The 13,883-nt window shown below is 41.8% G+C and overlaps 1 protein-coding gene across 14 annotated transcripts in view; it reads left to right on the forward strand.

Annotated features, from left to right (window-relative positions):
- WDSUB1 (WD repeat, sterile alpha motif and U-box domain containing 1) overlaps positions 1–13,883 on the forward strand; it is a 157,445-nt gene that overhangs the window by 22,255 nt on the left and 121,307 nt on the right. For all 14 annotated transcript variants that reach the window (XR_011022851.1, XR_011022849.1, XR_011022847.1 and 11 more), the window contains exons 4-7: positions 1,037–1,129; positions 4,031–4,124; positions 7,911–7,944; positions 12,204–12,244. Coding sequence is in view for 8 of the 14 variants with exons in the window: in XM_068245719.1 (XP_068101820.1) it covers positions 1,037–1,129; positions 4,031–4,124; positions 7,911–7,944; positions 12,204–12,244 (262 nt within the window). In the remaining 6 variants the exon portion in view is untranslated. The remainder of the gene's footprint in view (positions 1–1,036; positions 1,130–4,030; positions 4,125–7,910; positions 7,945–12,203; positions 12,245–13,883) is intronic.

Genomic DNA, 13,883 nt, shown 5'->3' on the forward strand with positions numbered 1-13,883 from the left:
TCCTGGGAAAGACAGTGCATCTTACCAATCGCACAAGGGAGCTAATGTTATGTGTCCATGTGCACCATGCGCATACACCAGCATAAGCTGTCTGCATGCTGACAAACATACAGGGGAAGGGGGGAGTGCACCGAATTGGACCCTAGCCACAGGGGTCAATGATAAGAATAAACATACATATATCCAGGCACATCGCCTCTGGTTAGGACATTAAATAAATAAATTCCCCTGTATGTTTGTCAGCATGCAGACAGCTTATGCTGGTGTATGCACATGGTGCACATGGACACATAACATTAGCTCCCTTGTGCGATTGGTAAGATGCACTGTCTTTCCCAGGAGAGGAAGTTAGGATGTGTGCTCCTAATCCATTGATAGGTTTGATGCAATGAATGTGTTTGCATGTCTGCACTATGCATGTTACAGGGCCAGAGTTAGGACACCTATGTTTACCTGGGTACTTCTGCGCAGTATAGGTGATTAAGCATAAGAATGCATTCTTCTGTGAACTAAAACCCTGGCTTTTAATTTAGCTGTAGGGATAACAGTTGTGCCTGGATGAGTGAATCTGTGAATGCAATTGTTTGAACATTTGCATGTGAGTGTGCGAAGGGGTAATAGAATTTTGTCACTTTGTATTTGAGTCTGACACACCTGCTTTAGATGAACCAGTAGAGGGCGACTATGAAGAGGTGGTGTTCTCTGATCTTTTTCATTCATTAGATCACATGATGGTTTATAGTAGCAGAGTTCAGATATCAAAGATGTACAGGAGAACCTTTTCATGATGTGCTAATTTTTTGAGATAGGAAATTTGGGTTTTCATGAGCTGTATGCCATAAAATCATCAATACTAAAACAATGAAAAGCTTGAACTACTTCAGTTGTGTTTAATTAATCTAAAATATATGAAAGTCTAATGTTTATCAGTACATTACAAAAAATAATGAACTTTATCACAATATGCTAATTTTTTTAGACGGACCTGTATATGATGAGAGGATTTGAATATGTTCTCCTGTTGTTTTTCTATCAGATGCAGAACGGGGCATTGAATGTTTTCAGATGGCATCTTGTGGTCAGGACAACGAGATTAGACTATGGCTGGTTTCATGTGCTCATAACAGAGGTAAGTGTGTTGCATTACAGTTTTCTTAGAGTATTAGAGATGGTCTGGTGATATGGTAACAACTGTGGCTTGCATGCAAATTGTAAGCACTTTATACTGATACACATCACGCAATTTTCCTGTCAGATGGGTCGATCGATAATTTCTTGCATGTCCGGTATGCCTCTGATCGAGAAAGGTATCAATTTTTTTTTGTGCAGTACTGATCTCAAAATTGATCCCTTTCTCGACAGGGAGCAGATTGGACTTGCTGGAAATGATTAATGGACTCATCGATTTGACAGTAAAATTGTGTATATACAGCATTAGAATTGAGGCCATCAGAGCTACTTCCTATCTATTTTGATTGGCCCAATTATACTCCAGAGGTATATTTGAGATACATTTGACATCTGCATACTAAAATAACAAGCCTGTTTACTAGGGTTATTCCTGTAGTGGAATATGTGTGTGTGTTTGTGTATCCTCTGGCAGGTGATGTCAGTGGAAGAAGATGCTGCTTTTTTGGCAGTTGGAAACAGCTGTTATTTCCCACAATGCAACAAGACTACCACAGTGTGATGTCAGTACCTAGGTGCTGACATCACACTGTGGGAGGGGTTTCACCACAATATCAGCCATACAGAGCCCCCTGATGATCCGTTTAACCCATTCGCGTTCCGTCGTTTTAACTTGAGAAATGTTCACCTCCCATTCATTATCCTATAACTTTATCACTACTTATCACAATGAACTGATCTATATCTTGTTTTTTCCGCCACCAATTAGGCTTTCTTTGGGGGGTACATTTTGCTAAGAGCCACTTTACTGTAAATGCATTTTAACAGGAAGAATAAGAAAAAAAAACGGAAAAAATCATTTCTCAGTTTTCAGCCATTATAGTTTTAAAATAATACATGCCTCCATAATTTAAACTCACGTATTGTATTTGCCCATATGTCCCGGTTATTTCACCGTTTAAAATTATGTCCCTATCACAATGTATGTCGACATAATTTTATTTGGAAATAAAGGTGCATTTTTTCCGTTTTGCATCTATCACTATTTACAAGTTTAAAATAAAAAAAAAATATAGAAATATTTCATCTTTACATTGATATATAAAAAGTTTAGACCCTTAGGTAAATATTTACATTTTTTTTTTTATTGTAATGTTTTTTTGTTTTTTTATATTAAACATTTTATTTGGGTATTTTTGGGAGGGTGGGATGTAAACCATAGTTTTATAATGTAATTGTGTGTTGTTTTTATTTTTTTTTACTTTTAGTTGTAGTTTTCCTTTTTGGCCACAAGATGGCGGCCATGAGTTTGTTTACATGACGTCACTCTAAGCGCAACACACGCTTAGAGTACGCAGGGGGGAGGCAACAGCCAGAAAAAGCACAGCTTTCGAGAGAAGCTGTCGCTTTTTCAGCGGGGGAGAGGAATCGGTGATCGGGCACCATAGCCCGATTCACTGATTGCCTGGCTAACGAACCGCGGGCCGGGAGCGCGCGTGGTTCCTGGACGTAGTTTCTACGTCCAGGAACCAAAATAGGTTAAGAAAATGTAACGATTTCCCGTGGGAAAGGGGGGTATCAGCTACTGATTGGGATGAAGATTACAGTTCCTCATTAAAGAGGAGCTGTTAGGTATAGGGTCTCAGAGAAATAAAACACATATATCAGTAGCTAAATATTGGCTGTACTTACATTACATATGCATTTCACTGTCCGCGTTTGGTTTTCACAGAATTTTTATATAGTATTTGCAGAGAATGATGCTCCTGACAGCTCATGGCAGGTTCCATGTTTGTCTGTCTTGTATGAAGCCAATTGTGATGTCATATCCTCCCTTACCTTGCTTCCTGATGATTCGACTCACAAAAAAGATCAGGATCAAAGATCCTAATGGTTCATGATCCGGACAACACTACTGTGCAGTGAATATTAATTAGCCATGTGGCTAGGAACAATAGCGGATTCATGCAGTATACTCTAATGGAACATGTGCTGTGAGTTAGGCTGCTGTTACAAGTTGCTGTGACATGAGCCTGTAACTTCGCACTGTGAAAGCAGCCTTAGTGCGGGATAGGGAAATGAAGGGGAGGACCAAGGGAGTGCACTGGGGAGGAGAAGAAGCAGACCCAGAATGCTTTGCAGTATCTGTTATGCGGCCTGCCGGCCTCCTTAGGAACTTGGGAATACAGAGCCTTGCTGTTCAGCAAGCATCAAAGTAAGAGAGATTTTTAACTTCAGTATTGCCTTTTTGGCTTCCTTCTAAATTGTTTAACACAGGAGAATAGAGGTTTAAATTAGCTTTTGCAGCCTGACATTTACTCTTTAAAGCTGAATACCCACCTCGCGAGTCAGGAAGATGAACCCCAGAGACGAGCCACAACGAGCGTTCCCCGACCCATCTCCCTGCCGGCTGGTATATGCGCGTGAATGAGTGTTCAAGCGATTGCAGTGCTTTGGGAGGGAGTTGTCGGGGATCTTAAAGATCGGATACGCCATGAGCGTCGTTATTGGCATATGTCACCAAACGTTTTGTGTAACCCCATGGCTGTACCCAAGTCGCGAGATCGTGGAAACGATAGCTTGTTGCTCAAAAAATGGCTGGTCCTCGGATAAATCGCGTAGTGGGTACAGGTCTTTGGTCCACTCAGCAACACATTGTGCCCTGGCCCATAGAGAAAATCTAGATTGCTTGCTGTTTTATTTATACAAGAGGATTTAAATCTGTGTTTGCCTGTTCCAGTGCAAAAAAGAAAGTGGACATAACCAATTACCTAGTCATTTCAGCACGAGAGCCACTCAACTGTCCATTCTAATATATTTTGCTGTTCTATTCTAGTAGTGCAGAGTATACTGTAAGTTAATACTTGTCATTAGCAACTTTCATTTTTTTTTTTTTCTGAAGGCTTTGATATGAGACGTAAGCTGATGCTGAGCGGACACACAGCCCCTGTACTGTCCTGTGCTTTCTCCAGTGATGGCCAGATCATTGTTTCAGGGTAAGTACCTCCTGATTGTTGTTCTCCAAAGTGACACTAGAGAGCTGCAGATTGCTGGATTGACGGTGAGTGGTGCTCATCCAGATTCTGGATATCTGGGTAACCCGGATATCCGAACTTTTTTCAGCTATCCGATTCGGATTCCGGATTTCTGTGGGTATCCGGATAGCTATCTGCAGATATTTGGTCGCATACCCGGATAGCCACGGATATCTGGATCTGAATACTGTAACTAAGGAGATGACATAATTGAGCCAACCAGAGGGCTACCAGCAGAAGCCCTAGCAACCAATCACAGAAGGGAACCCTGGCCAGCCCCACCTGACCTCATTGAGCCAATCAGAGGGCTCCCAGCCTAAGCCCTAGCACCCAATCACAGAAAGGAACCCTGGCCAGCCTCCCCCCTCACCCCCCCCCCCTGTATAATAAGGAGGGCTGCCATGATGAGAAATATCGTCGTTGCTTGTGAATGCTCACTGAGAGACATGCTCCAGTGTTGCTGGCCTTAGTAAGTGCTGTATACAGTGATAAACCTAAAGCTGTTCATTGATTAACCCCTTCACTATCACTACACTATTGTTATATTGTTAATTAGACCAGCTAGCTTGATTTCATTGTGTGACAGTCAGTGTGTGCTGCAGGGCTGCTGCAGCTGCTATGTGTCTGTGTGTGTGCTGTGCACAGACCAGGCCAGCTGTTGCCTGCTGGCCAGCTATTAGCCTTAGCTAGCTACAGTATAGGTTTGGTTATGTTAGGGAATAGGATTACTATGTTATTGTGAAGTTAGTACTGTAGTACTGCAGTCAGTGCTAGTAGTTGTTAGAGTAGTAGTACTGCTGTGTTGGCTTACTACAGAACTGCTGTGCTGCTGAGCAGTGCCAATGTGACAGTTAGTGTCTTCTCCTCTGCTGTCTGACTGTCACGTGGCACTTTGCATGTGGCACTTTGCACGTGCCACTGCCAAGTGCCAAGTCCTGCATGCTCGTGGCAGACGTTACACCTGCTTCATTGCCCTTCTCCTGCTGCCTTTGCTGCTCCCACCGCCACCCTTGCTGCTCCCACCGCCACAGGCCACTGCTGCTGTGCTGATAGAACCTATGTTTAACCCAAAACACAATTGCTGTGTAATTTTTTGGAGGTGTCTGGGCTGAAAACTGGCATGTCCCAGTTGTGCGGTTGGACTTTGGACACAATGTGGGCTGCACGACCGCTGTCTGGAACCTAGTCCTAATGTTAATTGACAGCCATTTTTTTTTGGGGGGGGGGGGGGGGGGGATTTGAAGTCCTCTCATCATCAATTAGTGTTTCCCTTTAAAAAATAATGATGCTACATGCCTCATTTACCCTAAAAAACATTTTTAAAGCAATTTAAAGGCCACTTCCGTCTTTCTATCCAGATATCCGAATCCGGCCGGATACTGTGGTCGGATATCCGATTCTATCCGGATACCCAAAAGGTTGGATCCGGATATCTGGGTATCCGGATCAATCTGCATTTTGAAAAGGGGTATCCGAGCACCCCTGGTGACGGTGAACATTTACCTTTGAGTCTTGTCTTATGATATGGTGATTTAATTCTCTAGGAGAAGTCCTAGACAAGGGAATAATAACCGGTAATTACTTTACTGCTAACACTGTGCATTATTGATAATTCAGCAGGTTTTTTGTTTTTTTTCCCCCATGCAAGTTACTGGAATTTCCCAGTGTTTATTTCTGTTGAAGATTATGCAAACTGTCATGTTTTTGTTAAAGGGTAACTCCAGTGACATAGATGGGGCAATGCAGCATTTAGTCATCTGTCTAGGTAGCTTTTAAAGGGAACCTGAGGTGAAAGGGATATGGAGGCTGCCATATTTATTTCCTTTATACAATACCGGGTGCCTGTTTGTCCTGCTTATCTTTCATTCATCAGTAGGGCCTGAATTGCACACCTGAAACCAGCATCCAGCTAATCTAGTCAGATAGTTATCAGAAGCGCCTGATCTGCATGCTTGTTCAGGGCCTATGTCTAAAAGGATTAGAGGCAGAGGATTAGCATGACTTCCAGACAATTAGTGTTGTTTAAAATTTAAATATGTCAGCCTCCATATCCCTTTATATCAGGTTCCCTTTAATGTGTCCTGCAGTCTGTAGTTTGAGGCTATGTTTGCAATTCTTAATGTGTGCTCCATTTCCTATGCATTAAAAGACAAATGTAGTGAGAAGCATATGGAGGCTGCCATATTTATTTAATTTTAAACCATACCAGTTGCCTGGCAGCCCTGCTCATCTATTTGGCTGCAGTAGTGTCTGAATAACACCAGGAACAAGCATGCAGCTAATCTTGTCAGATCTGACAATGTCAGAAACATCTGATCTGCTGCATACTTGTTCAGGGTCTATGGCTAAAAGTATTAGAGGCAGAGGACCATCTTGTGGCCAAAAAGTAAAACTACATCTACATAAAAAAATAAACCTATATTTACATTAAAAAAAATACTATTTACTTCCCACCCTCCCAAAAATACCCAAATAAAATGTTTAATAAAAAAAATTACAATAAAAAAAAATATTTACCTAAGGGTCTAAACTTTTTAAATATCTATGTAAAGATGAAATATTTGTCTTTTTTTTTTTTTTTTTTTTTTTAAAGCTTGTAAATGGTGATGGATGCAAAATGGAAAAAATGCACTTTTATTTCCAAATAAAATATTGTCGCCATACATTGTGATAGGGACATAATTTAAACGGTGTAATAACCGGGACAAATGGGCAAATACAATATGTGGGTTTTAATTATGGAGGCATGTATTCTTTTAAAACTATAATGGCTGAAAACTGAGAAATAATATTTTTTTTTTTTCCGTTTTTTTTTTTCTTATTCTTACTGTTAACCTCCCTGGCGTTCTATTAAGATCGCCAGGGCGGCTGCGGGAGGGTTTTTTTTTAAATAAAAAAAAAACTGTTTCATGCAGCCAACTGAAAGTTGGCTACTTGAAAGCCCACTAGAGGGCGCTGAGGAAGCGTCATTCTGATCGCCTCCGGCGACCAGAATAAACAAGGAAGGCCGCAATGAGCAGCCTTCCTTGTTTTGCTTACATCGTCGCCATAGCGACGAGCGGAGTGACGTCATGGACGTCAGTCGACGTCCTGACGTCAGCCGCCTCCGATCCAGCCCTTAGCGCTGGCCAGAACTTTTGTTCCGGCTGCGCAGGGCTCGGGCGGCTGGGGGGACCCTCTTTCGCCGCTGCTCGTGGCGGATCACCGCAGAGCGGCGGCGATCAGGCAGCACACGCGGCTGGCAAAGTGCCGGCTGCATGTGCTGCTTTTTATTTCATTAAAATCGGCCCAGCAGGGCCTGAGCGGCGACCTCCGGCGGTGATGGACGTATATATTCGTCCATACCGCTGAGGAGGTTAAAATGCATTTACAGTAAGGTAGCTATTAGCAAAATGTACCATCCAAAGAAAGCCTAATTGGTGGCGGAAAAAACAAGAGGTAGCTCAGTTCATTGTGATAAGTAGTGATAAAGATATAGGCTAATTAATGGGAGGTGAACATTGCTCGGATGCATAAAGTGAAAACGACTGAGGGCTGAAGTGGTTAAGACCTTGAAGCAGGAAATAACAGATATGACAGGTCTGGAGCCTGTGGTAGTGGGTATAAGGTGCATAAAGGATATTTGAAAAGTTCAGATCATAGTTCATTAGTGGTTCATTTCAGAGTTGCCTTTAATTGACATGTTTTAATAAGTAGGGATCTTATTAAGTGTTTGCAAGTTTAAACAAATGTTTTTTTTCCTGCCAGGTCTGTTGACAAGTCTGTGATTCTCTTTGCTGCTGTAAGTATCGAAGTAATCTAGTGTGTGTAGAGGAGCCCCCTTGGTGTCACCTAAAGATCTGGCATGCTGTATATTTAGCAACATCCAAAGCCTGAGTGACCTCCGAGTGCATTCACCCTGCCCTCCAGAACCTGCTGTCATGGGTCTTGTGTCGTCCCTCCACATAAACCGCCACATTGCTAGCCTGTAGGCTAGCGACACCTCTGTACAGGCTCTTCCCTGAACTGTTGCAAGAGGTTTCTAGCTGTGATTCTTGCCAGGCAGCAGTAATTGCAGGAATGTACTAGGCTTTAAAGAGAACTAGAGAGAATTAAAGAAAAGCTTTTATACATACCTGGGGCTTCCTCCAGCCCCATACGCACGGATCGCTCCCACGCCGCCGTCCTCCGCTGCCTGGATCCGCCGGTAACGGGTCCCGTCATTACCGCCAGTCGGCCGGCAGACACGGCCAATTTTCCGCATCACAGGGGCTCCCTCCATAGATTTACGCTTGCGGCTGCCTACTGCGCAGCCACATGCGTAAGGGTATGGAGGGAGCCCCTGTGATGCGGACAATTGGCCGCGTCCGCCGGAAGTGACGGGACCCGGTAGCGGCGATACAGGAAGCGGAGGACGGCGGTGTGGGAGCGATCCAGGTTTATGGGGCTGGAGGAAGCCCCAGGTATGTATAGAAACTTTTTATATTTTCACGCTCCATTCCTCTCTGGTTCCCTTTAAAGGGAACCTAAAGTGGGGGAAAAAGAACCCAGCTGTTTATCTTAGTTGGGGCTTCTTCCAGCCCCCCGCAGTCCTTCTGTGCCCTCGCTAAGCTTCCATAATCCTTCAGTCAGGTGCAGCACCCCTCTGCCAACTGTATGCGCAACACGGTCTGCACACCTCCTGATTATGCTTCCATATACTGGAGCGTTATGCGCATGCGCACTGCGTAAACATTTATATTGCACATGCGAAGAACACTCCTGGCTATGAGAGCATGATCGAGGAGGATACATGTGCAGTGATCAACTCTCGCGGGCTCGCCTGGCTGGCAGAGGGACGCTGCAAATGACTGGAAGATTGTGGAAGCATGGCGAGGGCACAGAAGGACTGCAGGGGTCTGGAAGAAGGGAAGTTAAACTGCTGGGTTTTTTTTTTTTTTTTTTTTTCAGTTTAGGTACCCTTTAACTACTTCATTTCCAAGGGGTTTTTACCCTAATGGACGAGCGATTTTTCACCTTTCAGTGCTCATCCCTTTCATTTGCCAATAGCTTAAAGGGGAACTTCAGCCTAAACAAACATACTGTCATTAAGTTACATTAGTTATGTTAATTAGAATAGATAGGTAATATATTTTTTTACCCACCCTGTTTTAAAAGAACAGGCAAATGTTTGTGATTCATGGGGGCTGCCATCTTTGTCATGGGGGCAGCCATCTTTTTGGTTGAAAGGAGGTGACAAGGAGCAGGAGACACAGTTCCAACTGTCCTGTGTCCTGATAACCCTCCCAGCTGCACATGCTAGGCTTCAAATGTCAAATTCAAAATGTAAAAAAAAAAAAAATTGCACCAAAACAGCAGAATGAGAGCAACAACATCAGCAATCCCATCATGCTTTGCACAGCATCAGGGAAAAAAAGCCCGGGCAGTTTTTTTCTGTACAGCTAAAAATGAGGCTTGTATAAGAGAAACAAAGTTCTGATGCTGTGAAACTGTTAAAGAAACGCCAGGCCTTTTCAGTGCTGCTGAGTCGATTTTTAGTCCGGAGGTTCACTTTAATCACTACTAATCACAATGAAATGATCTATATCTTTTTTTTCACAACCAATTAGGCTTTTTGGGATTGATATTTGTTTTCAGTAATTTACTTTATCTATGCATTTTAACCATTTACCGCCATCCTAACGTATTAAAACGTCATGCTTACCGTTATTAACAGCAACATGACGTTTTAATACGTCGCGCATTCCCGCCGCTGCTACCGCCGTGTGTCCGCCGCTACCGCCGCCATTACCGTCGGGATCCCGTGCTGGGCGATTGGGGAAGAGGACTGAACAGTCCTCTACCCAATCGCAGTGCCTGGAGTGAATGGACGTGACCGCGAACAGCGGCTGCGTCCATTCACATAAACAGGAAATGTAACAGTTTAATAAAGTGTGTAAAAAAAAAAAAAAAAAAAGTGAACACGTCCTATGAGTGTTCACCAGCGCCATCTTGTGGCCAAAAAGTATATTACACTTACAAAATACATACATTTTCAAGTATATACACATCATTAATAAAATTACACTTCCAACCCTCCCCCCCAAAAAAAACACTTGTAAAAAAAAAAAATCAGCTTAAAAAAAATAAATAAATAGTTGCCTTAGGGACTCAGCTTTTTTTATTCTATATTTTATGGGGGAAAATTAATTTTAATTTATTACATAGGGGCTTGTAATTATGGCCAGAACAAACAGAAAAATAACCACTTATATTTCAAAATAATATACTGTCGCCATACATTGTGGTAGGGACATAATCTAAACGGTTTAATTATCGGGACCACTGGGCAAATAAAACGTGTTTGTTTTATCCACAGGAGAATGTTTAATTTTAAAACTATAAAGGCTGAACACTGAGAAATAATGATTTTTTTTTCTTTTTTTTTCTGTTTTTCTCATTAAAATGCATTTAGAATAAAAAAATTCTTAGCAAAATGTACTATCCACAGAAAGCCTAATTGGTGGCGAAAAAAACGAGGTATAGATCATTTTCTTGTGATAAGTAGTAATAAAGTTATTAGGGAATAAAAGGGAGGAGCGCTGACAACTGAAAATTGCTCTGGTCCGTTAGGATAAAAACCCTTGGGGGTGAACTGGTTAAAGAGAAAAACAAGGGAAATAATTAAAAAAAATACACTTTCTCCAATTTCATCCCCTATAGTTTTAATATAAACACTGCTACTGAACATAAAACCCACACATTGTATCTGCCCATTTGTCCTGGTGATCACAAGATTTGAATTATGTCCCTAGTACAAAGTATGGTGACAATATAGTATTTGGAAATAAAGGTGTATTTTTTCTATGTTGTGTTTCTTGTTTTACTGATCTCATGTGCACGCTCGCAGGAATGCACGCGCGGGAACGCATGTGCGCGCTCACAGCGGCAGCCGCCATGTATAACATATCAAACTGTCCTGGAGCCATTAAGCGGCTCCAGCAGGATGTTTTAATACGCCTGCTAGTCCTTAAAGAGAACCAGAGACGAAGCACCCTCATGTATTTTACCATATATATAAATGGGAACATAACAGTAAACACCTACTCTGCTCTTTTTCATTTTTCACTGCTCAGTCTTCTTATCAGCTCTGATAAAATCTCATACTGAGCATTAAGTCTAGCTTTGCTCTGTAATGATCATAGCTGAGTCAGTCTTCTGTGATGTCTCTTCAAGCCCAAGCCCGCCCCCTTGTGGCTCTGATTTCCCGCTATCTATCCTCATAGCAGAACTGATAACAAGAAAACTGCGCAGTGAAAATGAAACAGAGAGCAGAGTAGGTGTTTACTGTTATGTTCCCATTGATATATATGGTAAAATACATGAGGGTGCTCCGTCTCTAATTCTCTTTAAGTGGTTAAGCATCCAGGAGCCTTTCTGTACTTATCTGAGAAAGATAATGCATTAGAAATAGGTTACTTGTTTTATCTTGCTGCCTGAAAGAGTTAATTCAAGGCTTTTTGTGACCACTTCTGTCTTGTCGGTAGTTTGTCAGGAATATAGTAAACATCACTGATAAGCAAATTGCATCCATAAAAGTTTTTCTGGCAGAATATATCTTCTGAGGGCAGAGGGAGATAAAATACATGAACTATTGACCTTTTTCTAACTTTGGGATAGGCTGCCACTGATTAGAGACCGTAAAACATTTTACCCACTTTTATATATTAAAACATTTTTTTTATGGAAAACCTTTTTATTGGATAAAATAAAACCATGACATAGTCATTTTTAGGAGTAGGAGGATAAATATAATTGTTTACCTCATCAGATTATTTTAATCTCGGGTTCATTTTAAGAATGAGCAGAAACCTTTCTGACGATCAATATTGTTTTCCTTTCATTTTTTTTGGTGTTTTTTGTTTAAAATCAATCTTGTTTATAAAGGCGTGTCAGAGTAATATTGATTGCCCTGCGGTTATGAAGACTATATGAGCATATTACTAAAAAGTCATTTCTCTCTGATGTTGTTGTATTAACCTTTTGCATCGTTAATTTCCTAATGCATTCATCTTTTTGCAGAAAACAGGATGTATTCTGCATATCCTGACACATCATACACGGTAGGTATACTTGGCTAATTGGAAACTCATGTAAGCAAGTCATAGGAACAACCCAATTTCTAGTTATGCCTGCACCAAAGGATCACGACGTGCGATGATCACTCCTGGAGTGCACAGGGATATGTAACCAAATAGGATTTCAGGATCCGCAATGTCTAAAAATATTTCATTTATTTAAAGCTCCTTAAAATCCATGACTGGCATAAAAAAGAGGTGTGTGACGGGTCACCATGACGCACGGCGTTTCAGAGTCCAGGTCTTTTTTCAGATAGCAGCACAACACACTCCAACAAACAGTCTGTCATTTATACTACATAGGCGGACCTGATGGGAAACGGCATGAACTCCAAGCATTAGCATATATGCATATTCATCATATGGTTCAACCAATAGAAATTGTCTCACCCTATTCAATGGCATGAATGATCAACTTACAAATAAATACATCAATATAATCCTAAATCAGCACGTAAATATAAATGTACAAAGATCACCTACTAATGGCCAGCAGCATCAGGATAGTAACAACCCAAAACACTTACCAAAATTAAAGTCATGAGTAATGTTGATGTGTTAGAAATATTCAAATTCGGAATCCTGTTCCGATCTGAACCTGAATCTTTGTACATGTGCACTGCGGCGGGGGTTGTTAAATTAGGATTGTCAGCCATAAAATCAAATTCCTATTACCCACTGCTCTGTGTTTATTATGTAAGTCTACATCCTGACCCTGCATTGCAAGCATTCCCGTATAATCATAAATGTGTCTGTTGTAATAAATCTTCTCTCTGTCAGCCTGGCTCTTTTCTTGTACATTGCCAGGGAGAGGAAAGCTTTAAAAGCCTTGTTATCAGGGCTGGTTCTAGACTTTTTGCTGCCTGAGGCAAACTTGTGAGGATGCCCCCCCCCCCACCCCATCACCACCCGATTTGGAATGATCGCACAGCACCCAACAATTTACTCTGCTTCAATTAATGTTTTCACATGACATGCTGCAGGGCAACACATTAGCACACAGGCTGACTGTGAGTCTCGTTCTCTTCCTACCTGACTGCATGCTGTTAGTGTGAACACAGTACAAAAATGCCGCCCCTGTAATCGCTGACGCCTGATGCAAATGTTTCACCTTGCTTCATGAGAGCACCGGCCCTTCTTGTTATCTTCCCATATTCCTCTCCCACATTCCTGCTCCTTGCTGATTGGCTGAGGGCGTTTCAGAGTGACACAAGGCTTAGAAAGGAAATAGAAGATAAATCACCTCACCCCTCTGCAGAAGCTGGTGAAATCAAATCTGTGTTCTGCTCACGTGTTTACAAAGCAAACTAAATGTGACAGTGCAGTTCTGCATACACCATTTCAGGCAGAGGAGTAAGAGAGGCAATGACATCAGGATTGGCTTCAGTTAGAGGCAGTAGAGATGGAAAATGCCTGGAACATGTTTCTCTTTATCTACTATATAGAATTCACTGAAATAAAAATGTAGACTGTCATGTAAGCAGAACAAGTATTTATCTTCTTATATATCTGTTTATTTTTTTCCTGGGATAGTATAACTGAACTGCGTTCTTTAACCTCTTCAGGACCACATGCTTTACCCAGGGCCGCACGACACAGCACACAAGTGATTTCCCCCCCCCTT

Source organism: Hyperolius riggenbachi, chromosome 7 (assembly GCF_040937935.1).
Source record: "Hyperolius riggenbachi isolate aHypRig1 chromosome 7, aHypRig1.pri, whole genome shotgun sequence".
Classification (NCBI taxonomy): domain Eukaryota; kingdom Metazoa; phylum Chordata; class Amphibia; order Anura; family Hyperoliidae; genus Hyperolius; species Hyperolius riggenbachi.